This window comes from Anopheles darlingi, chromosome 3 (genome assembly GCF_943734745.1).
Source record: "Anopheles darlingi chromosome 3, idAnoDarlMG_H_01, whole genome shotgun sequence".
NCBI lineage: Eukaryota > Metazoa > Arthropoda > Insecta > Diptera > Culicidae > Anopheles > Anopheles darlingi.
The window spans coordinates 41,215,235-41,238,438 of NC_064875.1; the positions used below are offsets into that span (position 1 = coordinate 41,215,235).

A 23,204-nucleotide genomic window follows, 5' to 3' on the forward strand; every position below is an offset into this window, starting at 1 on the left:
AGTGGATTGATCAGGGGCATCGGAAAGCACCACCTCTTTGCGGTGTATTCTTATTTTAAAACGTTTATTTGACTTAGTTTTTAACTTAAACATTTCCTTTCTTAATCTGACGTAACAAACAGTTTAAAATTAGGTTTCCTCCTTAATTGGTCTTACCAGCTACGTATGCACACACAAACACACACGCAAACATCCTACCGCTAGCTCATTTCCACGAGCATTATCCCTACTATAGTGAGGCCTTTGCTATGCTGAAAGTGTCCGGATGTTCCACACGGAACATGTGGGCCGGTGCAGTTAAAGAAACAGGGGATTTCACGGGATTCGGCCAGCAGGCCAGCCGTTTCCCTATCCGTCGTCGATGCCAACTTACTGGCTTTCTAAATGCAGGCGAATGACTTTGTACACCGAGCCTTAAAGTAAATCCTGTCACAGACACAGGCCCACTACGAGAGCTATTGCTGCTACATGCTCCGAATGCCCTAGGCGAATCGTGCTGGACGGTCCGTCCGCTACTGGCGAATGGCAAGGTATGCTCTATTAACCTCTTGCGTACTCCCGTCCGAGTCCTTGAAAGGGGCAGAGGTTTGTTTTTTTGTACAATTAGCGTTCATGGAGTGCGTGCTTTACCGAATGTCTATTGACTCTATCGCAACTCCCGTCTGGTGCACGCGCAAGAGGCATACAAACGCGCAGTATTCAGTTTCTACAGTAGCTGGTTTGATCCAGGGGTCTTGGTCTCTTGTTGTTCACGTCCGTTATCAGCAACATCACATGGCGTCCGCTGCACCGGCACCCGGTGTTAGTTGCGCTTCGAGTCCTTCGATTTCGCGCTGTATCTCCAGTTTTCGCTTCACCTTCTCCAGCTGGTCCTTATCGGGCCGTGGTCCGTCGTTTGTTCTTAACCGTTCCTCGATAGCTTCGATTTCGCGGATTTTCTTTCGCAGTTTGCGCAACTTTTTCAAGAGATCAGTTTGTTGTTGCTGCTGCTGAGACTCGCTGTTGTCCCCTGCGGGCGTATGGTTGGAAAGCTGCACACCGGATTCGAGTGCGGCTGCTAGCTCTTCGTCTATCGCAGCAGTAGCACTCTGAGCCGGTGTTGCCGCTCCCTTGGCAACGTTCGAACGCTGTTCAGCAGGAGGCTGTTTCTGTTGCTGGGCCTGCTTCGCTTGCTTGGATGACTTCGAAGGTGCGGCGGTTTTGATGGTGGCCGAGAGTTGTGGATAATCCAGCAGAATGTCCGGTAGCTCCGGAGTCTTTTTGCTGCGTGCCTTTCCATTGCCAGCCGTAGCACCTTTCTGTTTGTCGGCACCATCGACGACGGTAGCACCGGCAGCCGGCGTGTTTTGCGCTTTCCGGAGTTCTTCGCGCTGCTGCCGTAACCGTTCTCGTTCGCGCTTCTCTTTCGCTTTCTGCACCACCTCAAGCGAGAGTCCGGGCGGGAGCGCTGGTTTTTGAGCGAACTGTTTGCCTTTACTTTCGTACAGCGGCACTTCCTCCTGGGGTACGTAACCGTCCCTCACACGCCGCGGCTTTCGCCACGTACCATCCGGGCGCTGTGTGGCCGGGATGAACTTTCCTGAGGAGAAGTAGCCCCGAACAGACGTGGTTTGATTGACTTGATGATGGTCGTAGCCGCCCTCGAGAGCGGGCCTTGACTCAGTTAACCTACCTTGACTGTCGGTCCTGTAGGTGGTCATGCCGCCGGACGAGGAAAGATTCCCAGTTTGTTGGAAGCGGGCGAAGAGATCAACAAAACAAGCGCACGCACGAACGAACGCCCGGAGCTCCGGACCAGGATGGGAGGCTGAAGCCACAAGAAGAAATAGTTTCTGGTGTGAAATCAAACTGGCTCTCCCTGAGGGCGAAGCGTTTAAGTTTATTTTTAGCAACCGGCACGCACTTTTGAAGCTAGCGCGAAAAAATCTAAAATCTGGGCACTGCGGTTCTCAACTCTACGGTTCTTACACTTTTCCAGCCAACTTTTCCACCGAGAACGACGGCAGTAGTTGCGAATGATGCTAATTTGCTCTTTATCACGAAATTCACTAAATTAGTTAAAATGGTTAAAAATTTCCCACTTTTTACAGCGAACCAAAAACAACGGCACAGGGCAACCCATTTTTCGAAGAGAGTTTTGATTTTTGTTGAAAATTTTGCTTTTTTTAGACATATTGCTCATATTTTCTCGGTCATCACTGTACCCGCTGTCAAGGAGTGTATACCTGTACGGATTCAGGAGTCGCCTGAACAACAAAAAATCGAGGAAAATCGAGGAAAATTATTTGCTGCCGAATTCGTAAGTACTTTTGTTGATTCAAACCACTACCTGGAAGAGTTTTCAATCTTCATTGTTCATATTTCCAAACAGCTAGTTAATCGCCCCAAACGGACGCACAGGAGCCAGCTGAGTGGGCTGGACAGACAGGAGAAAACGGGCCCGGAACGAAGGTAAAATCCCGGCGGAAACCACGTCGAAAATGATTAAGCATTTACTAATATTTAGTCCAACCAAGTCGTAATCATAAGTCTGCTCCTTCACGGTTTGCCCTTCGCTGCATCGCTCGATATCTTCAATAACGTTCCCCTTTCTTTTCCCACCTAACTTGCGTGTTCTGCTCCGTCTGCTGGCCGGGGTACCCCTTGTCCTCCCAAATCGTATTCACGTATTGTGGATTTAATTAAGATAACGGAAGATAATACCACCATGGAGACCACCACTTCTAGCGACGCTGGAACGATGAAAAAGGTATCAATCGTACTGCACGAACTGTTTGATCGGTGTGAATTGATTTGGCTATCCACTATGTTCTGCCTTCCCGTTTTGTCCTTTTGCACGCTCCCCTTAAATTCTTGTTCACTAAGCTAGTTATCGCACGCTGCATGCCAGCATGTATCCTGTTAAAGCAAAAAGCAACAAATTATTCCTCTTCCCATACAGTCGGTACGTTGACACTGAAGGTCTGTTTTAATTTCGCAGAAACGAAATCGTTCCCACAAAAAACCTAAGGCTAAGGTAACGGCCACTGCGCAACACGATCTTCCGCCGGAAAACGAGAACGACTCACTTGTACCTCTGTCTTCCGACAAGCAACTCGGCGTTGCTTACACCGAAACGCAGCAGGAAACTGGCGAAATACTAGCCAGAAAGCCGAGTCGTCGCCGCAAGCGTAAGCCAAAAGCTGTCGGCGAAGATCAGCATACGACGAAAGACGATTGTTCAGAATCGCAAGCGGCAGAAGAAGATCCAGTGCATCAAGCTCCTCCGAAGAGTGTTAGCTGCAAGGCAGCGACTACTATTCCGGTACAGCCTGTGATAGAGAAAAAAGAACTCAAACCGGTTGCTAAGAAACCACTAGCTGAGATAACCAGAGAGGTGCAGAAATCAATCTCGAACGTGCGCGGCATTGAAAACATTTCCCTAGAGGACATTTTCCCTCGATCGGATGCGATCACTTTTCATGCTGTCACCCAGTCTGCCCGTAGAAGAGAAGCACTAATTGCTGGTGAAGCCGCTCCTTCGAGAGTGGAGCCAATTCCACACCACCAGAAACACACAATCGACGCAGCAAAGGAAGGACTGGACCACATCGACTGTGAAGCTTTGTTTCCAAGTGACGAAGCCGTTGGAAGGGCGAATTCAAATCAATTGTCAAGCAATACTAAGGGTAACCTCGAGGAAGCGGTACCATCAGCCGTTGAAATGAGCGCACAATCCGGTGTCCCGAAGACGGATAAATCGCGCGAGGAAGTGCTTGCCGAACGGGAGGCTAAAAAAGCGGCCAAACTAGCCGCCAAGAACAAGGGTAAGTCTCCGAAGGATGGAACGGTGGGCCAGCAACAGCAACCGCAAGCAGCAGTAGGCCCTACGAAAAAGCCGCAATCGCAAAAGGCAGAACCAACCGTTGGTGGATCGCTTGCAAAGTCTGATACGGATGCCAGCATATGTGAGAAACTGAAAGAACTTCACATTAGCGATTCCGGAACAGCAGGTAAACCTGCGACGAAAGTGGACGAGAAACCTGGCCAGGTCAAGGTGTCCCCCAAACCGGAGCAACTTACGAAAGCCGAACGGAAGGCACAATTCGAAGCGCAAAATCCGGCCCTAGCCGGAAAGCAGCCAGAAGCTGCTGGCGATTCCGCAAAACCTGCCAAACCCACGCTGTCGAAGGCGGAACGAAGAGCAATACAGGAGGCACAGCGGGCGGCCAAGGCGGAAGCACAACAGGCCAAGGCAAAGGGACCGGTCAAGCCCGACGTTGCGAAGAAAGCAGCTCCCACAAGCGCCACCGGCACTACCGCAACCGTAAAACCGCTTAGAAAGGCAGCTAGTGGAGCGACAGGCACGGCCCCGGGTACATATGTGGCCGCTCCGCGAAAACACATTGTAAATCTGTTTAACCATCTGCACCAGCCCAAGTTTGCGGCAGCCGAAATTATCAATTCGCCAACGTTGCACCCGGCCGTCACGAAATTAGGCATACAGTACGCCGGAGGAACGGTTGTTGGGTCGAAGGCACGGTGTCTGGCGCTATTGCGTATGCTAAATCAGCTCATACACGACTATGAGACACCACCGGAGAAGGAGTTTTGCCGTAGCTTCGAGGAGACGCTTAACGTTGCGGCCACTCATCTGCAGCGCTGTCGTCCCTTTTCCGTTTCCATGACAAACGCGCTGCGTCACGTGAAGATGAACACGCGGCAGCTGGATGCGAAACTGTCCGATTCCGAGCAGAAGGAGTGCCTTCTCGAAGCGATCGAGGCGTACATACGCGATCACATGGAGAAGGCCGAGGAAGCGATCTGCATTTCAGTGCAGGAAAAAATCTACGATGGTGACGTGATCCTCACGTACGGATGGTAAGTACAAAGCGCGATCAATCATGGAATTGTTCTTCTAAACGTGCTGTCTTTCTGCAGCTCTTCCCTCATCAAACATATCCTCGAGGAAGCGAACCGACGTGCGAAACGGTTCCGAGTGATCATCGTGAATGCGAGACCACGCGAGGAGGAACACGAAATGTTGGAGCAGCTCGTACGCCAGGGAGTGCACTGTGTATGCGTGCTGATCAATGCGGTCAGCTACGTAATGCCGGAGGTGACGAAGGTACTGCTCGGTGCGCACGCCCTGTTAGCGAACGGTTCGGTCATGAGCCGCGTCGGTACGGCCCAGATAGCGCTTGTCGCCAAAGCCTACAACGTGCCCGTGCTGGTGTGCTGCGAAACGCACAAGTTTACCGAGCGTGTACAGACCGATGCCTTCGTCTATAACGAGCTAGGTAGGTACCCTGATGGTAGTGTACCGTTGTGTTAGTACATCGGAACGATAACGTGGTTTACGTTTTCACAGGCAATCCGAGTGATCTTGTAATGGCACCCAAGGGAGGTCACCGGGATCTGTCCGAAGCGAAGCCCATGCTGGCTGGCTGGGAAACGATCTCTTCGCTTACCATCCTGAATCTGCACTACGATGTAACGCCACCGGAGCTGGTAACGGCCGTTGTCACCGAGGTGGCCATCCTTCCCTGCACCAGCGTACCCGTGATTCTGCGCATCAAACCATCTGATGTGGCCTACTAATGGATCCGGTCAACAAAAGGACTGTTCATGTTTAGCACACTGCCTAGTTTAGCGTCCTTTTGTGTTTGTGTAAAGATAATAAACTTAACTATTCAGCTGATAATCAGCCACAACTCCTTTCGAGGAATCTGTTATCACCGTTTGTCCGGACCAACGTCCGTACTATCTTTGAATCTGAATCTGATCCTGCTATTATTTGACCTCTGTTCATCCGGAAGACCGGCTGGGTCGTCGTCTGCCATTCTCATTAGTGTTGGCAAAAACGGGAGGAGTGGATTCGTCTGATCAGTGTTACTGCTTTTGCCCAACAACGCCCAACCTAGATGATCTGATCAGGCAACAGCTGTCAAATTGGAGTTGTAAATAAAATAAACAAAGCGATGAGGAATGCCGCTCGGTCTTTTTGAACAGAATTCCGTTTTTAAGTACTGTAAAGCATATTTCACATTGAGTGTAAGTAGATAACATAGGAATGGATAAACCTACAAGCGGCGTGGGCAAACTGAAAACCCACAAAAAACGCATCGCTACCACGAGCCGGTTTAAGGGAGGAAAGGGCATAGAAAACAAGGAAAGGGTAAGTTATGCCGCGGTCAATTTGAGACTGCTTTTTAATTGACGGCAATTTTTACATTACAGTGGACTTCTAAGAACATTATGAAGCTCATTGAAAACCTCCACAAGTTTCCCATCTTGTGGGATCCGCAGCATCCGGAGTATAAAGTGAGGAGCAAAAGACTCCAAGCCTGTGTCGAGTTGGCAAACATCTTCCTCGTTTCTATTGGAGACATTAAGAAGAAAATTGAAAACTTACGAACAGTGTACAACAGGAACCGCAATGCTATCCAATGTAAGAGTGCCCTTGGTGAAGTTACAGCCACAAAGTGGTTCGCTTACGACGCAATGGATAACCTGCTTGGTTCGACGTACGAACCAATCATTTTTCAAGGAGTGGAGTCGGAATGGAAGGATTCCAGCTTTCTAAACGAGGTAATAGCTTGCTACAGACAAATTCTGAATGTATCGAAAATAGCCGTTTCGTTTTGAATTATCATTTTAGTGCGAAGAGGATGAATCGCAATCTGCTATAACATCTTCTTCACCGAGCCGTAAGGGTAAACGTAGTGATCCGGAAGAGGAACCGTCCAACGCTACAACCAACACTACAAAAAGCTCCAATTCCGCTATCTCCAATTGCGATTCGGTGGAACTCGGATGTGCCTTTTTGGCAACAATATTGAGGACCTCGAAAAGGTCCGAGTCGGACAAACTAAAATTCATGTTTCACATGCAGAAATGTTTTTATGAGTTTGAAAAAGGAAGCTTAAATATGAATTAATCGCGCTTTCTTACAGTCGAAGCATTAAGTTGTTAATTAACCTATTCAATATTTCAAAATATAGTATGGATTCGTTGCATAAGAAAGTATGGATTGGTATTACGTTGAAATTCAACCGTTTAGTGAAGCTATTTTTTTCTCAAGTTTTTATAAACCTGCCGTGACGGTTGTAATAATTGCAATTAATTTGAACACTGAAGTGAAACATCAATCCCTTCGTTTTGCTCCAACCAACTCATAAATAGGGCGACTGATCAGGCTTGAAGGTTTGTTCCCAATTCAATTCGAAAGGTTGGTCAATCGATTTAGCAAAGAAGGCGATATAGAAGGAAGATAGAGTCTGTCACAGCGGGCGTTTTCAGCAAAAACTGTTAGTAGTATAATTTACCGACAAAGTTCTATTCACTACCGAACAAATAAGTAATTTTCTGCAAAACAACTTTGTTTCAATTACTGAAATGTATTTTTTGAAACTACTTATCACTAGATAATTTAGCTTTTAGCAAATAAATACTCTACAAAAACGATTTTGCCATCTATTCATGACTATTGCACTCCTCGCATTGGATTGATCGAATGCCCAGCCGCGAGCCATAGATGACCATCATTCGGGTTTGAACTGTCCGCTCAATGGCCCGATATGCTCGGTGCCAGGGGCAGGTACCCCTCTGCTGCACCAACCGGTATATACAGCGCATGATAATATACAATCGTTCCAGCAGTGCTCTGTTCTCTACTAGCTCCTCTCCATTCGCTGCCAGCAGCTCCACATCGTACTCGTACGGTTCCTCGGCACTATCGATCCACTCTTCCACTAGCTCTCTCCAGTTATCCCTTCTAAAAATGTTGCTATCCTTCGGTACGCTCTCGGTGATAGTTGGTGGTAGCAGCTGCTTAACAGGACTCGCTTCTGGTGTTACCCGCAACGGTTCATCGATCTCCGCATCGCTGTAGTCGTTGCCCGTCGTCACCACGACCATACTGTCACGCTGCAGTGCGATCTGCTTCTCTATCTCAAGCCGCAACTCAAACGGTAGCGCCTCCAGGAACTTCCGCTCAACTTGTATTCTTCCATCGACCGCCGATTCACGGCCAACGTAACCACCCCTGGGCGATGGTGTCTTGGGAGTGTTCCATTCTCGTTTCGCTATTTCGCGCACCGGTGTCGTGGAACATTTTACGGGAGTTTTCTGTTCTGCTGGTGGGTTCTTTTTGCCACTGGAAAGAAGCAGCAGCTCTTGTCGCTGCCTTCGAAAATCACGAATCACTTCCTGCCGTATATCGTCGGGTAGTGCGGCTAGCACATCCGGATCGATTTCGGCCGGAAGATCGTGGTCTGCAGATCCATTCTCTATCGTGCTACTGGTGGTGTTGGATGCAGCTGCTGTTGCCACAGGTTTTGTGTTATCTGCACGGAAAAGGAATTTCCTCAATCCCCCACCAGTGGAAGTCGATGGCAATGATGTGGATTGTTGTTTCACCGGCCCCGCTCCCTTCGGTGGACGACCGCGCCTGCGACCCAGAGTAGTAGAGGGTTTCGTTTGCTTGGAGCGGCTGCTTGGTGATGTCGTCGTCGCAATTTCTCGGCGCCCAGGTGATACACGGTTAGTTACGGAATTGCTGTGAGTAGAATGCGATCCAGCTTGTTTCGACGGTGTCGATCGATAGGAAGAGGAGGGCTGCATAATTGGTGGGTCACGAGCTGGAACTGCGCTGGATGTGGAAGGTTGTTGATCATCGTCGGGTTGCAGCAATCGACCTTGTACCACGTAATTCTCCTCAGCCTCGGATCGCGTTGTTCGTCCGGTGCGCTCCTCATCCTTCTGGTGCTTTTGCTGCTCTGCCTTTGCTAGCATCATTGTCTTTAATCGATTTCCAGCCGCTCCATCCTTGAATTTACCTTCGGCAAATTTTGATATCTGTATACCGATGCCCCGTAATTCGTGCGGCGGTACGGCCATCGTACGCATCAAACCCAGCACGGCGGCCTCTATGACCGATCGATCGTCTGTGTGGTTGGCTAGGGGTTGTGATTTCGTTACTACATCGCACAGTCCGTGGCCCATAAACTTGGCCGTTTCGACCGGTGCTTCTGGGGCGCGCACGAGCAGCTTAACCGTTACCAGCTTGCCACGCTGCCGCAGTTCCATCAGCCTACGATGAATTTCTTCCGTTAGCTGACGCATAAACCGATCCACTTCCTGCTCCGTCGTAAACCGGATGCCATAGTTTACGTCCACCGAGACAGACTTTCGTCCCTTGTCGTACACCAGGGGCCGCTCATCGATCCCGCGGCATGCGTTGTAAAGCGTTTCACCAAACTTTTTCCCAAATTCCGTCTGCAGCACGTTCCGGGGGATGGTTTGCAGATCGGCGCAGGTGGTGTAGGTCATCTGTTTCAGCCGTTGTGTCGTGCTGGGGCCTACACCGGGCAGATCACCGATCGGGATGTCTCGCATGTAGCTCTCAACGTCGGATGGTGCGAGCCAAAATTGACCATCAGGTTTGGCACGCTTCGTCGCCATACGAGCCTGCAAACGATTCGAACCGATTCCAGCCGAGCAAGGACACCCGGTTTCGGTTGATATTTCATCCCGCACGAAGCGTACAAAGTCCGTCATCGATACACCCGTCGATTGCAGGAGCTCCGTCAGATCGACAAACATTTCGTCGCAGCTGACTGCCTCAATGTCGAGCGTGTACTGAGCGATCGTATCGTACAACCGGTAGGCAACCTCTCGGTAGCCCTCAAAATCGTACGGAATGGTTTTCAAATCGGGGCACAACTTTAGAGCGGCCCCGACAAACATCCCATTCTTGACGCCCATCCGTCGTGCCTCGTAACTACAGGAGGCGATCTCCGACAGCGAGTTATGCTCGTCGATCCCTGAAAGCCGTGATTCGATCGGTATATCCGGTGCTTTGTTACGCTCAGTGAGCCGCTTATGATACAGTTCGATCTCGAGTGCTCGATTTTGTCCTGGATGTGTTGGCACAACGCGAGCCTCCGAGCCTCGCGAGTGTGTTACGGCCACTGGCAATCCCCGGAGATGCGGATACTTTCGCAAACCGACCGAAACGAAGAAACAATCCATATCGATGTGCATGATGTAACGTGCCGGTATACCCAGGTGGGGCAGATTATCACCGAGTGAGTCCCGATCTTCCAAGTGTCGCGGTAACGATTCCACCAACAATGCACGTGCCGGAAACGTTCGAGACGATTTCTCTCGCAACTCTGCGACGTACGCCTTGAAGCCCGCACCAAGTGTTGCGATGTGGTGCAGGCGGGAGTTGTTGAAGAATTCAGTAAGAAAATTTGGATCCGTCGCAGTAAGCGATTGTTTCGAAGAAGCTGGTGCTTTCGTTGGGGTTGTCATGGTTTCGTTCTTTGCGCTGCTCGGTTCTTGAAACACATCCGGCGATACTGTCTCGGCCTGTGGTTCAGTTGTATCCTCAGTGGCCGGAGAAACCGCATTGTTCGATACCCATGCTGCTTGTGGATTCTGAACCTGTTCTTCACTATCGTCCTGTGCAGCGGATGGTTCCGGATCAGTAAAGTGTTTCAGCAAACCCAACACATTCAAACACTCGGCGCGACTGATGTCGGTAGGATCGTTATCCCGCTTCAGCGTTGGCTTGGCAACGTCCGTATCGGTCGGTCTAGCTGGTAGTGTCGATCGAGCTTTGCTGCTGGTGCCTGCCGCGAAGGCCAGCTTGGGTTGCGAAGGTTTGTGCTGCGTGTAGAGCAGATAGCGGGAGTAATCGAGGATGCGACCGGCCTTGAGGCAATCCACAACCCACCGGGGGCTGATGATGGTTTCAGAGGTGATCGCGCGCACTTTAACGTCGGGTAGGATCGACGCGATCGTGTAGGTCGTCGTTGGCCGCTTATAATGGTGAAACACTCCACCGTTCTGCATCATGATGCGCTTCAGCTCATCGGCCGAAGGATCCGTGTAACCGTTTACGAAGATCGATATCCCGGCAAACAGGTTCGAGAGCGGTTCGGCCACATTTGCGGCCGTATGCCGAAACTGGTCCTCCAGTTTGGCGATCTTTGCGTCCATGTAATCGCCCTGCAAGAGAAAACCAACTGGTTACAAAGTGGCCATCGGTGCGGCAGTCACCAACTTACCCATCCTTCGAACCCCGTTTCGCTTTCATATTTCTCCTTCCGCTTCATTTTCCGAAAAACTAAATTCCCACCGAAAACCGGCGACTCATCCCTCGATCCACTTCCTGGGCCTTCGCAAGTTATTCTGAGGATGTAGACCTCTTGTTTTCAGGACCGGCTACTGAGACCACTCGTCCCAATTTTCTGTGTGTCTAGTAGAGGGTTTTTATGCTGCTGTTCTTTCTGTTAAAGATCCCTACGGATGTTTCTCTGCCAGGATTTGCGTTCCCGTTTCCGTAAGTGCTGGAGATCTTGCTGAAAGGAGAATTCGATTAAGCAACAGAATCTTGCGATATCACGAACTTTAAAACATACCGGTTTCAGATGGACACCCGGATCTCGGCGTGGTTTCTGTGGCGGTGTAAAAAGGTTTAAAGTCCTTTTTGATGGCCGGTCTTTTTGAGGGATCTTTTGCGCTGCGGTTTTCCAAGTTTCTTACACTTTTCCGACTCACTCTTGCAAAGGGAACAACAGCGGGAGTTGCAAATGTTGCTAATTAGTTTAGTTCGCTGATTAATTAGTTTAAAAATTGAAGAATTTCTCACTTTTTTGCCTAAACGAACACGTTTTTTTTTTTGTTTGAAGAGAGAAACGAACTCTATAAAACGAAATAAGCGAAATCTAGAGTAATAAAACGAAACAAAATCAAAACAAACGATATAATCGAAACAATGAGCGAAAACAACGATAAAATGAGTATGAGAAACGAGTTTTGCTCACGAGTTTGACTGTTTTTCTCACCGTGGCGCCCAAATCGAATCTCACGCACACACACGACATACTGACGCACACATTCGCGGAAATTTGCGTGTACGTACACGGTTTGAGATCGACCAGCAAGTACGGAGAAAAGTGAGGCCGTAGAAAAAAAATTAAAATTATAAAATTACGTGAGCGGAAAGCTACCGGCGGCACGGCGCGGCGTTTTGTACACCTGAGAAAATGTAAGAATCTTCGGAAAAGTGTGTGTTTTCGCCATTAACGAGTGCAGTGGTCAGGATCTTAAAAAGAAAAACCCAAAACGGTCACCGGAACAGCCGGAAAATGCCTTCGAACGTGATTTTGGGATCTGCGAGTGCGTGTGTGTGTGTGCGTGGGTGCGTGTTCGTGTGCCAGAGTGTGTCCTCCGAGGATTGCCAAACCGCACCGGGCGGAAGATGCGTTTTTCGCAGTCTGCCCGCGTATGAATCACATTTCCAGGAATGACGAAATAGAGAGCGACCGCGTGGCAACACGAGGGGAAATTTAGGGGGAGGGGGCGGTCGTCGATTTTCCGGGGCCGGAAAAGGAATCCCGGGGCCACGAAAAAACCAGAAAAAGACTGGTTAAGGCACCGCCACGGACAGGAAATTCCAACGTGCATGCGTCATGAAATTCCCGGTCCGGCGGGCGTCTGCTCTTTGGGTTTTTAGGTTAGCCACGAGAAGCGGGGGAAGGAGGGCCTTCGCGCGTGATCCCGCGTGTCCGTCGTCGGTGAACGTCGTACAGCGCCCTTAGCCTAATGAGGTCATCTCCACCTAGACCTAGACGAGCCCCTCAAGCTGAAATTCTGATCATGCTACGCGTGCGATTGGTCGATGGCGCTGGGCCGCGGAAAAAGAAGAAAACAACAATGTAGCCGAAGCGACGGCAACCGCGTGTGGGTCCGTCTGAGATAAGAGCGCGAATCGGATGAGCACCAGGAACACCGGGGATCAATCGAGTATGCCTTGCGTTGCGTTGTTTACCCGTACGCCGTCCAACTTCCGTCAAAATACGCCTACTAGAACAGAGGCGTGTTGCTTGTCGTTGCCATCGTCGAATGGACAACGCCACTAAGACGACCCGGTTTGAACCGGCTTAGTAAAAGCCGCATGACTGTTGTTGGCTGGCCCTGAAATGGTCCATCATCATTATGCCCTGCTGACACCGAGCCTCCACTGACCGGGTGTTAATTGAGTCGCGAAATCAGACGCAGAAAATTGTCGCGCAATAAGAATGGGAATGATAATTCGAAAGGACGATCGTGTCGTGTGACTACAACGCGCATCACGTAGCCATAGCGATTCTGCTTCGGTATGGTTGAGCTGTGCACGCACTACGGGGGACGCGCTTTGCTCACATTATCACCTTCCGTTCCAGCTGAATCTGGTTCGGAAGGTACCCGTCACGGTGTTATTACGCAGCTTCTTCCAGAGGCACAGAGCACGACAGCGGGAACCTTGATCCCCACACACATCCGGACACAGGCCAACCGATCAGGGGATGGCATTGATAAGGAAGCCACGAGAATGAAGCCGGAACGACAATTGTCAACCTCGCTTAATCCCATATCTTTCTCGCTTCAGCAGATAGCAACGATTTACAACCGACCGGTGCTGTCGGTGGCGATGGGGGTTATATCCGTGCCATCCTTAAAGGCCACAGCCCGTGACACTAATTTACGCTCGCGCCTTCGAGAACACTACACAATTGGCAATGGTCCTTCTGATGAACTAAACGGCTCACCTCTTACTCTCGGCTCTGGCATCCACCAATCCCTTCGCACCACCATTCTTGCCACGGCTCACGTGCGGCTATTTATTGCTGCTGTCGTGCATTGTTGAAAACCGTGCCTCCCAGTGCACAACCCCCCAAATGCACACTAGATGCTTCTACGAACATGCTGTTCCTACACAACCATCCAAGGCGGCTGCAGTTGAACAAACACACACCGCACGATAGTGCTGCGGTGAAGGTTAGCCACCCTACTGTTTCTCGAAGCGCGCGGCGCTCTGTTGCTGGCTGCGACACATGTGAGCCACTACGAACACGACGGTTGTGTGATAAAACACAACTTAAATTGTGACCGACGAAGGAATCCCCCTTTAGGTTGTTTTGTGACAAACCACGTGGCACCGTTTGTACGCTAGTACGTGTGCGTGCGTGCGTGCGTAACCGTAACGAACCTTTGGCTAACATCGTTTTAGTTGAGCTATGCGATCAACAGCAGCATCATCCAATGAAGGATGATGTGGCGATGCACCGCAGCAACTTGCGCAACAAGCGCTTTTATCGAAACGCCCAGAAAAGGAATATCATTTTATTGTTTTATGGATCGAGTTCTGTGGGTCTGGCATATTGGTAACATCCCGTGCACTCTAGCGCAAACGAGATACTGTGTCCAATCCGTTAGGCCAACAAGACAGACACAGGGGGTTTTACGGTGTCGGCCACCGTGGCGCTGGTTGTGTATGTTTTGGTATCTCGTCTCGCCAGGTTCGGCGACCGGCGACCGACGACCACCCTTCACCAGTCGCTCGCGAATCGTCGTCGTGCGAACACGGATCTCTAGTAGTCGGTAGCTCCGGCAGAGCTCTCGCGGTCTTGCCATAGAGGATAGTATCCGATAGAGCGTCGAGTGCCCCGTTTACCGAGCGCGATTGTTAGCGAGGTGCGTTAATAAGCTGGTGGTGTCTTTGTCCACGGGAGAGGGGGGTTTATGTTATGGGATTCTGTTGGTGTATGTACACAATTGCTTGCTAGTCAGTTTTCAGTGAGGTTTCAGATTGCGAAAATATTGTGCATTAATAGTAGGCGTCGGTAGACAATTGCGTTGGTGCAGAACTGAATAAGGTGTCGAAAGCGGTCATACGCGTAACCGTGCACCGTTATTCCGAGTAGTGTTATGTAACCGGATACTGCAAAATCTCAAGAATGATCCATGGACTCTACATAACTGGTCGATAGAGAACCACCATAATCGGAAAAGGAGGAGAATGAAACGATGCGTGTTATGCAACATGAGTGCGACCAACCCAGGTTTTGCAAATAGTGAACCGAAGTCAGATCTTTCTCGAGCAAATTACCACCTTGTAAAGATTCCGTGCCTCTTTTTCCACTAATTCTCTTCGATCGATGAAGGTTGTCTGATAATGTGCTATTCACGATGATCGTCGAACAACAAACTTGACCTCACTTTGGAATAAGGTTCATCATTAGGCCGCGAAAAGCAGCAGGAGCAGCAGTCGGTCGCAGATTGACCGTGCTTGAACCGCCCCATCCAATCGGATCGGATGCTAGCTGAGGGGGGTTGATGGCCACGTGAAGAGTGTGCCGGTATTATTTGCTCATTCGTTTCGCGATCATCCACCACTACCTACCGCTGCGTGACCGACATATTGCCACGAGTGATCGTAGAGCAGCGCAGTGGGCGCACAGTGAGATTGATCAAAAATAGAAAACTCGAGAGCAAACGATCGTCGGGCCGGCACGACACAGTGAAAAGAGGCTAGAGCTCTAGACCGTGGACCGTAGATTTTCTCCCGAACCGATGTGTTTGCCGCGCGGTAGGGTGGTGTCGGTGGTCAAGCGTTTTGTTTTTAGCGCAAGGTTCTCTCTTGGGTTGGTTATGCAAAAGCTTATCCTGGCGCAAAAGATTGTCCGGTTGCCCGTATTACGTCAAAGCAAACGTTACTGCAGTTTTATGGTGCTTTTTCATGGAATGACCGTCCGTTTATCTTCGATAAAGACGATTTACAGTTGCTCAATCGTTTGAAGTATCGATGAATCAAGGCTCCTCTTCCGTTGGAGATAAGTCACACCTGCAAATCCGTATCGAACGTGGTTCTGTTTTGCTCTAAAGGTACCTTGCCTGATTACTGGCCTTTTGCCAAAAACTATCTCGTTGATCGCCTCGTTCGAGATGCGAGGACGTAGTGTGACAAGCTCTCCTCGATCACGTTGCGCCGAAACGTGCCTAAAGTTTATGGGGACAAGGCCAGAAGAGATCTTGAGAACACCAAATTCGCACAGGCACAGGCGGGGGCTGCTGAGCGTTTGCTTGCTGTCGATTCAAATGGCGCGAAAAGAGGAAGAAGAAAAGACAATCCCTTCTCTTTCCGGCCGATCTCCGCACGGAACGAATGTGGATTTTTGGCGGGGCAAGAAGGTCACCAAAAAACCGGTTTCATTGTTTGTTGGAGGACAATTCGAATTTTGCCGCCGCTTCGATCATTGACTCGTTTCCCTCGCCCATTTACATGCGATCTTCTTGATGATGCCGGTAATTCCACGAGTCACGTGAAACCCGCTGTGCACAACGTAACCAGATCGATCCGGTTATGCAAACATTTTCGTTGGCAATTTAACCAAAGAAGGCTGAATGTCTCGAAACCGGTCGACGTGGTAATCGAAGTAATCCAATTCTTTGCTTATTCATCACATTTCCTCCCTGCTCTCGTCATCAGTGCTTGGAGCAACCACGATAGCAAACATCCGGCAGGCGTATCAGTGACGCAAAGTGACCATGGAAAGGAGAGGGTTTGGCGGGAGGGGGGGGGGGGGAACCCCATCACGTGCTTCCCTGATTAGAGACCGAGTGCTGCGCGCGCGCCTCTGCAGTGTCAGCAGCGCTTGCGTTCGCGCACGGCCTGCTGCGATCGACTGCTACCACGTTGGGTGGCTATTTCGATGACGCATTCACACATTTTGCTGCCTCTGCGTGTGTCTGCGATGATGTTGTCTACCCATTAAAGCGGAGGAGATTGCGATAAATTAGCTAATGATGTCATGATGTCGCCGGCAGAGTCACTAGAGCGTCACAAATATCTAGAATGCAATACGCAGGGAGGGAGGACGCACGGTGGGAAAGAATTCAGAAACAATTTCAGCTTGTTCCATCGTTATTGACATACAGGATCGACGTAACACGAGATTCTCACGGCATATTTTGCGCAGCAGCCAACAGGCCTTGTCTCACGTGTGGGTACGCCGGGTGTGGCACTTCTGCTTAACACACGGATGATAATTATATCCCAAGCGCTTTCGGTCTTTATTTTGGTCTTTTTAAGCAAATGACGCACGAACGAATTGTTTCTGTGTTCCATCAGCTGCTACTAGTTTGGGGGTCATTTGTAAGCTACAACCGTTCAGTGGCTCAGTAGCAAGGAACAAGGCAGTAACAGTGACATCCTTTTCCACAGAAACGAAGGCCAATTTTTATTTTGAATGTATGCGATTAAACACTCTAGGGTACGGTGCACTAGCCGTGCCTACGATGCTAAATTAAAACGAATCGATATCAGTGCAACAATGTTGTAGTCCCCGACGATGCATTGGTGTTGGCTGGTTGGAAGGGGGAATAGAAACGGGAAGGAGGATAGTGTCGAGAGCGCGCACCTCGTGATCCAATGTCAAGGTCGCACACGCTACCGCCCTTCGCCGCACAACGGTTGCTTGGTTCGTCGCTCGGCGGACCAGGCTCTAGGAATACTTCCCGGGGCTATTCCTCGCAGCTGCGCTCATCATTCGAGGGAAATAGTCTCGTTGGTGTACACAAACTGAAAGCATTTTTATTTATAGTCCATCTGTTTAAAGGTTTTTGACAGTGAACTGGCCGATGAGTATCGTGATCGTTTGATTAGAGATAAAAAAGGGGAGTTTAAAACATATTCATGTTCACGGTTTTCACATTTTCCCTTCTATTTTCTTCTTTTTGTTTTGCATTTAAACAAGATCAGCAAGAGTCTGGTATGTCACTAGAACGACATTAAAATGTTTGGGAAATTATTGCGGTAATGGTAGCTTTGACATTGCTTAGGACCAGTTCACTAGTTTCTTATGTGTTTTTGTTTTCTCGTTTTGTTGGGGCACACGAATATGTTAAGGAATGAAAACGTCTCAATGTGCCTTTATTTTGCACCCAATCATCAGCTGATGCAGAGAAACAGCGGAACAAAACGAGCGACAAACACGATGTGCACATCGGTTTAGGGTTTACCACGATAAGAGCAGCTGACCACCATGTGGTATGACGCCTTGACACCCGTTGGCGTCAAGCTGATAAGCAAATTATTCGGGGACTGATAAAAGAAACGTATCCTTAATTGAATCGAAATCGCAGACGATAGCCGAACACACCCGTAAATTAAGCTCCGTATCGTGTGACGGGATCAACGACGGCTGATAAGAACAAACAATGTTTTGGCTGATAGTAGCTGATCTTTTTTGAGCAGAAAAATCAACGGTTATAAATAGCCATAAATCACGCAGAACACTCTGCACTAGTGTTGTTAGTTAGAAACAGATTATTGTGAACCTGCCGGCGTTAGGTTATACTAGTTTGAACTGATTCGAACGTGTCCCATACACGTGGTTGTACTGCAACTAATAAGTATACTGTAAAGCATGCATCACACCGTCTCAAAGAGGACAATCAACGTAGGATTGTCACGCCGCGTTCGGATCGTTCACACTCCAACACCAGCGCGCATGATAAGCTAAATCAACTGCCAGGCATGTTGATATAGTCGGCAACTACTGCGACACTTTGATAAGAAGTATACCGTGACAACGGCATGAACACAACGTAACGCAACATTCAGTGCAGTATCGTCATCTCCATGACAGCAGATTGTGTGGTGGGAAAATATTGCATCAGAAAAGTCCCAGTAACCCGTTATAATCACTACAGTGTTCTATTTCACTTTGCCAGATCGTATTTCGTTTCTCATTTTGGTTCATACTTTTCTGTCTTGTTTATTAGAACTTAATCCAAGATCCGTCGTCCACCGACGCCACAACATCTGTTCAGCACGGATCACTGGTCATCCGTCGTTTGAATCTTTGGATTTTCGTTTCTCAACCGTTTGGTGATTACGCATAACAGCCATCAAAATGCATCGCGCAAGGACGGCTCTTCACCTGGTGAACCCGATGGGTCAGCAGAACTTTGGTTCCTTCCTGTTGAAGAAACCGGCCTCCAAGGTGAGTAATGAGTTTATCCGTAATGGTTTTCTGATAGCAGAGAGAATACTTATCCAATAAGCGAATGTTGTCGATCTAAATTGCAGTTGACTACGGAGCTGGTTGCGGCCTCATCGGTGAAACTGTACAACTCGACCGCTGCCGAACCATTTCTGAATGGTTCCTCATCAAATTACATCGATGATATGTATAACGCTTGGCTTCGGGACCCTGCGTCGGTGCATGCGGTAAGTGTAGTATAGTTGCGTTTTCTTCATGGCTTCTATGATTGGTTTTGATTTTAATCTTTTAGTCCTGGGATGCATACTTCCGGAATAATTCCTACTCCGCCCCACCAAGCTTGGCTCCGGTGCCGAAGAATCATGTCCCCGCTGCACAGTACCTGGGTGGTAGTTCGCTGCCTGCCGTGGCCGGCGCTGGCGCCGCCATCGGTGGTCGCATCGATGATAAGCTCATCGATGACCATCTTGCCGTGCAGGCAATCATTCGCAGCTATCAGGTAAGGTCGTTGCACAAAGCGACCTCATGGAAGAGTCCTTCTCCATCTACACACAAACCCCCACAATTTCCTTTCCCGCTGTTCTTATTTATTTTGTCGTACTGTCTGTTCCTCATATATATCGTCAGATTCAGTCCTGTCCTTAAAGCAGCCCATCAATCCCGTTATTCTTTGATTGAGTCTTACCGATCCTTCTTTGCTAAAGTAATGAGTCATTTTTCGTTTTCACTTGTCTACCCTTTGCTCCCTCAAAGCCCCTTTGGTGTGTTCCTCGTCCTGTTTTGGTATCCGTCCTAAAGTGTTTCTAAGACGCATTTGAAACGCCAGATCCAAAGTTTTCCTTTGATGCGCTGGACTAACAGCTGTACAGCACATTTCTATTGAATCGTGTACTACACGCAGTAATGAGAAATGTGTTAACGGTGTTATCTCATCGTACCTTTTGGTTGATCTGAATTAAAATTTGTTTATTTGGTTCCGTTAATTCATTGGGATTTGTGTAATCCTAAAGGCAGAAGTTCTGAACATTTCCGTTATGCATGCCTTTGTTTAGATCTAGATACAATGGGTATGATACAACAGCGACAACATAATGTTCCATTGCAGGATTATGGCGACAATGTCGATAGTAAAATGCCTTCTATCCCTGTAATTTACAATGATAGTAGTGACCGCAAACTTAACCAACCATACCAAATGAAATTCCGAAGGGTCCCAAAAACGTAACAATGGTTTGCCTGCGCACAACGATGCTAAGTTAACGGGAGTCTTATCACCTTCATCTCGATTCTCCGAGAAATTGATCACAAATATAACGGGGATAAACACTAAACCGAAACATGCAAACTCTTTAATCACTTACTCCTCCTATCCCTATCACCAACTCATCTCCTGCAGTCCCGTGGTCACCTGGTGTCTGATATCGATCCGCTGGGCATTCTGAATGCCGAGGTTCAGCCGGACAGGGCACATCTACGAGCGAATGAAAAAGTTACCCGCACTTACATGAACTTTGGTAAATTGATAAGCCTTACCTATACCCTTTTTATCTACTTACGCTACTATTAATAACCTCCACCGCAGCTCTCTAATCTATTGAAGCGCATACTTAATGGTTAAGATAGTCAATACTCTCCTCAAGCTTCCCTTCACTATTCATAGCTTGAAATTGAGATTCGGATGATGTGGGAGGATTTTTTTTTTCGTAAAACATGCGAAAAAACAAACTTTTTTGCGTCCCGCTATTATTATTACATACTAACACTATAGATAAGGTGTGTCATTTCTGCTTTGTTGTATCCCTCTTTAAAAATGGGAAATCGTATCCTGTTTGAGTATCAATTTTATATACTAACACAGTGTTGGCTATTGAAATTTGAATATTTTCCGGCGACAAGAACACTGCTCGGAAACAATACTACCAAGCCCATCGAGTACGGTGTACTTGTCGTGTGTCTTAGGCGCCTAATATGAGCTAATACTCTGCGATTTTTGTCCTGTTCTGTACCGTGTCCTGGTTGTGCCGTTCTGTATGATTTTTTTTGTTTGTTTTATTTGTTTGAATAGCGTAGTTTTATGTTTTGTTATTTCTGCCTTTCCTAAAACCCCAAAAATCAAACTCTGTCTTGTGTGAACCTTCTCCTCCTGTTGTACAGCATTTCCTTCGCCATCTTGTATTATTTCCATCGCGAACTCGAGAACAGTGCCGTTCAATGTCCAAACTAAGAATTCGATCTTTTCCAGCCCCAATCCAAGACTGATGTTTTACCTTTCTTTTTCATTCATCCTTTTCTCTTTTCTTGCTGAATTCTGTTGGACTAATATGTACAAAAAAAAACATAACAAACAATACTATAAATCTCTCAAACACGTACTTTGGAATTCGTTGGTACACTCGTACTACAAACACCCGCAAAATGTCACAAACAAAATTTCATCAACTCCGCGCTATCCATACCCACTATCGCAACGCGAATATGCCGCACCACGCCTAACACTACCAAATCTTTCTTTTCCACTTGTATGTGTGTCCGTGTGTGTGTCTCTCTTTTTACATCGCTGCACTGTGATCGGTGGGATCGAATTCGATCATCTGCACATCATTCGATATGCACCATTAAATCGACAACCACAATATTTGCGGGAATTTGTTTGTGTGCGGGCGTGTATGTATGTGTGTGTTTGTATGTTTTAATGTGTACAGATTAGAGGGCACAATGTAGCCCGCCTTGACCCGCTCGGCATCAATAGTGCAGACCTGGACGATAAGACTCCACCGGAGTTGCTGTACTCGTCCTACCGTTTCGGTGAGTATCGGGTGCATTCGATGGATGTAATTTCTTTCGTTGTAGCGCGCTGTAAGAAGGCAAACTAGAAACACCCACTATCTATACCGAAACACCGTTAGACCAAAGAAAACCACGTCATCCGCCAACTTCACGATTCTTCGTTTTTGACCGTCAGCATTAATAGCATTTCTCTACTCTTGTTCTGTTAGTGATAAAACAAACAATCCATTTTAGTTTCGAATTATTCATTGAGACTCTGTGCTGCACTAGAAATGCGCATCTGTAACTTATCTCTCTGTCGTACTTATCTTCACAATTTAATAACTTGGCTGGTTAAAGTACCGTTCTGCGCAACTCATTCTTTCGCTCTCTTCTACCTTTCTCTGTCGCTGTCGTTGACTTTATCTTTCATGACTCAAGGACAATGTTCACAGTGTTACGATTTGAAAATGATTCACTCATTTTCCGTTCAACCATTCATATTACGGCTTGTAACCAAACTGATAGTGAATGAACTGAAAGTCCTAATTATATTTTCTTCTTGTTTTTTTCTTCTCCATTGAACGTTACCCATTTTCTTTTCTGTTCAATATCATTTGTGTTTTTCTTTGTTTAAAAACATTGTCTTTCGCACACACAAACACATTGCATACGAATATCCATTTGAATAGTACCTCAACGGATTTTGGAGTGTGTTAACGAAGAAAACCGTCAATTGCTGATGGCAATGAGTAAGAGAACAGCAGGCTGGACATAATGCTCCCAACCACCCCAACTATGTTCAAACTAAGCTTGATTTGTACATAAGAGATGATAATTGTTTCTTCCACGCTCCTCACTCCGTATTAATATTAACGGGGGATGATTTTCCACGCTTTTTTGTATATAATTCTTCCTAGTTTTAATTACTATTCTTCCCCTTTTATGCAATGCTTTTGTTTTGAATTTCTTCTCTTTTTTATCCTTGGGCTACGCTTGTTGTTTCATATATAGAGACATTGATCATTCGGTTAATTTGTTTCTTTTTCTATATTCTATATTCGCACATAGTAGCCGATGACACTTTATTCCGTTTTGTTCTTTTTGCACTGTTTGGGAATGTAGAGTACACTCAATTCCATATCCCCCGTAGATAATAATCTTGAGCTTCACGAATGAATCAAATTGCACTTAACGATTAGCTACACTAACACGATCTTACACCGGCTTTTGGTGGTTGATTTCGATATAGTGCTTCCGTATTTTTACTCGCGTAATATACATATAAGATCACTGGAGAGTCTCCTAAAAAGCCATCCGAATTTCAATTGTTTGCCTATTTTTTTTCTAAATTGTCTGATTACAATAATGATTGAAGACACGTGCACGCATAATCAGTGGCGCATAAATAACGCAAATCAGCTGATAGTGCTTTTGTGTCTTTTAAAGCTATTCTGTATGTAATAGAGTCGATTTAGCTTACTAATCACGCACGTAGAGCGAGCAACGCAGCTTGATAAAGTAATATCTTGTGCTTTGAGATAATACAATTTCCAATGAAAGCATCTAATGCGTAGCTTGCTTTACGGATAGTGTAGATAGGTTTGATGTGACTAT

The 23,204-nt window shown here is 47.6% G+C and overlaps 5 protein-coding genes across 12 annotated transcripts in view; 3 read left to right on the top strand and 2 right to left on the bottom strand.

The window, feature by feature from the left end:
- Nucleotides 1-44: 44 nt before the first annotated feature.
- LOC125957361 (partner of Y14 and mago) lies at nt 45-2,095 on the bottom strand. 2 transcript variants are annotated; one of them, XM_049690015.1, is made up of 3 exons: nt 1,969-2,095; nt 1,673-1,858; nt 45-1,579 (listed from the first exon to the last, which is right to left on the bottom strand). In XM_049690015.1, the coding sequence occupies exons 2-3, from the start codon at nt 1,698-1,700 to the stop codon at nt 771-773; spliced, it is 837 nt and encodes a 278-aa protein (XP_049545972.1). In that variant the 5' UTR covers nt 1,701-1,858; nt 1,969-2,095; the 3' UTR covers nt 45-770. The 2 variants fall into 2 exon arrangements, with proteins under 2 accessions (XP_049545972.1, XP_049545973.1); XM_049690016.1 differs by having other exon boundaries at nt 1,673-1,807; nt 1,904-2,089.
- Nucleotides 2,096-2,210: 115 nt separating this feature from the next.
- On the top strand, nt 2,211-5,691 carry LOC125953319 (translation initiation factor eIF-2B subunit delta). The gene is made up of 6 exons (XM_049682801.1): nt 2,211-2,299; nt 2,372-2,451; nt 2,687-2,749; nt 2,981-4,860; nt 4,921-5,279; nt 5,351-5,691. The coding sequence occupies exons 3-6, from the start codon at nt 2,708-2,710 to the stop codon at nt 5,578-5,580; spliced, it is 2,511 nt and encodes an 836-aa protein (XP_049538758.1). The 5' UTR covers nt 2,211-2,299; nt 2,372-2,451; nt 2,687-2,707; the 3' UTR covers nt 5,581-5,691.
- Nucleotides 5,692-5,793: 102 nt separating this feature from the next.
- On the top strand, nt 5,794-7,440 carry LOC125954691 (uncharacterized). The gene is made up of 3 exons (XM_049685183.1): nt 5,794-6,157; nt 6,220-6,570; nt 6,641-7,440. Exons 1-3 carry the CDS (start codon nt 6,053-6,055, stop codon nt 6,917-6,919), a joined length of 735 nt encoding a protein of 244 aa, XP_049541140.1. The 5' UTR covers nt 5,794-6,052; the 3' UTR covers nt 6,920-7,440.
- Nucleotides 7,367-13,658, bottom strand: LOC125954679 (DNA repair protein Rev1). 4 transcript variants are annotated; one of them, XM_049685163.1, is made up of 4 exons: nt 13,584-13,658; nt 11,412-11,549; nt 11,058-11,351; nt 7,367-10,998 (listed from the first exon to the last, which is right to left on the bottom strand). In XM_049685163.1, exons 3-4 carry the CDS (start codon nt 11,103-11,105, stop codon nt 7,456-7,458), a joined length of 3,591 nt encoding a protein of 1,196 aa, XP_049541120.1. In that variant the 5' UTR covers nt 11,106-11,351; nt 11,412-11,549; nt 13,584-13,658; the 3' UTR covers nt 7,367-7,455. The 4 variants fall into 4 exon arrangements, with proteins under 4 accessions (XP_049541120.1, XP_049541119.1, XP_049541118.1 ...); XM_049685162.1 differs by having other exon boundaries at nt 13,206-13,615; XM_049685161.1 differs by having other exon boundaries at nt 12,244-13,615.
- Nucleotides 13,659-14,351: 693 nt separating this feature from the next.
- The window catches only part of LOC125954682 (2-oxoglutarate dehydrogenase complex component E1), a 16,495-nt gene continuing 7,642 nt past the window's right edge, over nt 14,352-23,204 (top strand). For 2 of the 4 annotated variants that reach the window (XM_049685167.1, XM_049685168.1), the window contains exons 1-6: nt 14,352-14,508; nt 18,601-18,821; nt 18,908-19,048; nt 19,114-19,320; nt 21,524-21,626; nt 22,280-22,339. In XM_049685167.1, coding sequence (XP_049541124.1) covers nt 18,732-18,821; nt 18,908-19,048; nt 19,114-19,320; nt 21,524-21,626; nt 22,280-22,339 — 601 coding nt within the window. In that variant the 5' untranslated portion in view covers nt 14,352-14,508; nt 18,601-18,731. Of the gene's footprint in view, nt 14,509-18,600; nt 18,822-18,907; nt 19,049-19,113; nt 19,321-20,217; nt 20,336-21,523; nt 21,627-22,279; nt 22,340-23,204 lie in introns of all 4 variants that reach the window. The other 2 variants (XM_049685169.1, XM_049685170.1) reach the window with 2 other exon arrangements.

What these genes read in the sequence shown, in the direction of transcription:
- LOC125957361 (XM_049690015.1), bottom strand. Translation starts at nt 1,700, where the DNA reads ATGACCACCTACAGGACCGACAGTCAAG. An exon ending in CTACAGGACCGACAGTCAAG is followed by an intron (nt 1,580 to 1,672) that starts GTAGGTTAACTG and finishes ACTTCTCCTCAG; the next exon opens with GAAAGTTCATCCCGGCCACA.
- LOC125953319 (XM_049682801.1), top strand. Translation starts at nt 2,708, where the DNA reads ATGGAGACCACCACTTCTAGCGACGCTGGAACGATGAAAAAG. An exon ending in GTGATCCTCACGTACGGATG is followed by an intron (nt 4,861 to 4,920) that starts GTAAGTACAAAG and finishes GTCTTTCTGCAG; the next exon opens with CTCTTCCCTCATCAAACATA. An exon ending in CTTCGTCTATAACGAGCTAG is followed by an intron (nt 5,280 to 5,350) that starts GTAGGTACCCTG and finishes ACGTTTTCACAG; the next exon opens with GCAATCCGAGTGATCTTGTA.
- LOC125954691 (XM_049685183.1), top strand. Translation starts at nt 6,053, where the DNA reads ATGGATAAACCTACAAGCGGCGTGGGCAAACTGAAAACCCACAAAAAA. An exon ending in GCATAGAAAACAAGGAAAGG is followed by an intron (nt 6,158 to 6,219) that starts GTAAGTTATGCC and finishes TTTACATTACAG; the next exon opens with TGGACTTCTAAGAACATTAT. An exon ending in ATTCCAGCTTTCTAAACGAG is followed by an intron (nt 6,571 to 6,640) that starts GTAATAGCTTGC and finishes TTATCATTTTAG; the next exon opens with TGCGAAGAGGATGAATCGCA.
- LOC125954679 (XM_049685163.1), bottom strand. Translation starts at nt 11,105, where the DNA reads ATGAAGCGGAAGGAGAAATATGAAAGCGAAACGGGGTTCGAAGGATGG. An exon ending in AAACGGGGTTCGAAGGATGG is followed by an intron (nt 10,999 to 11,057) that starts GTAAGTTGGTGA and finishes TTTCTCTTGCAG; the next exon opens with GGCGATTACATGGACGCAAA.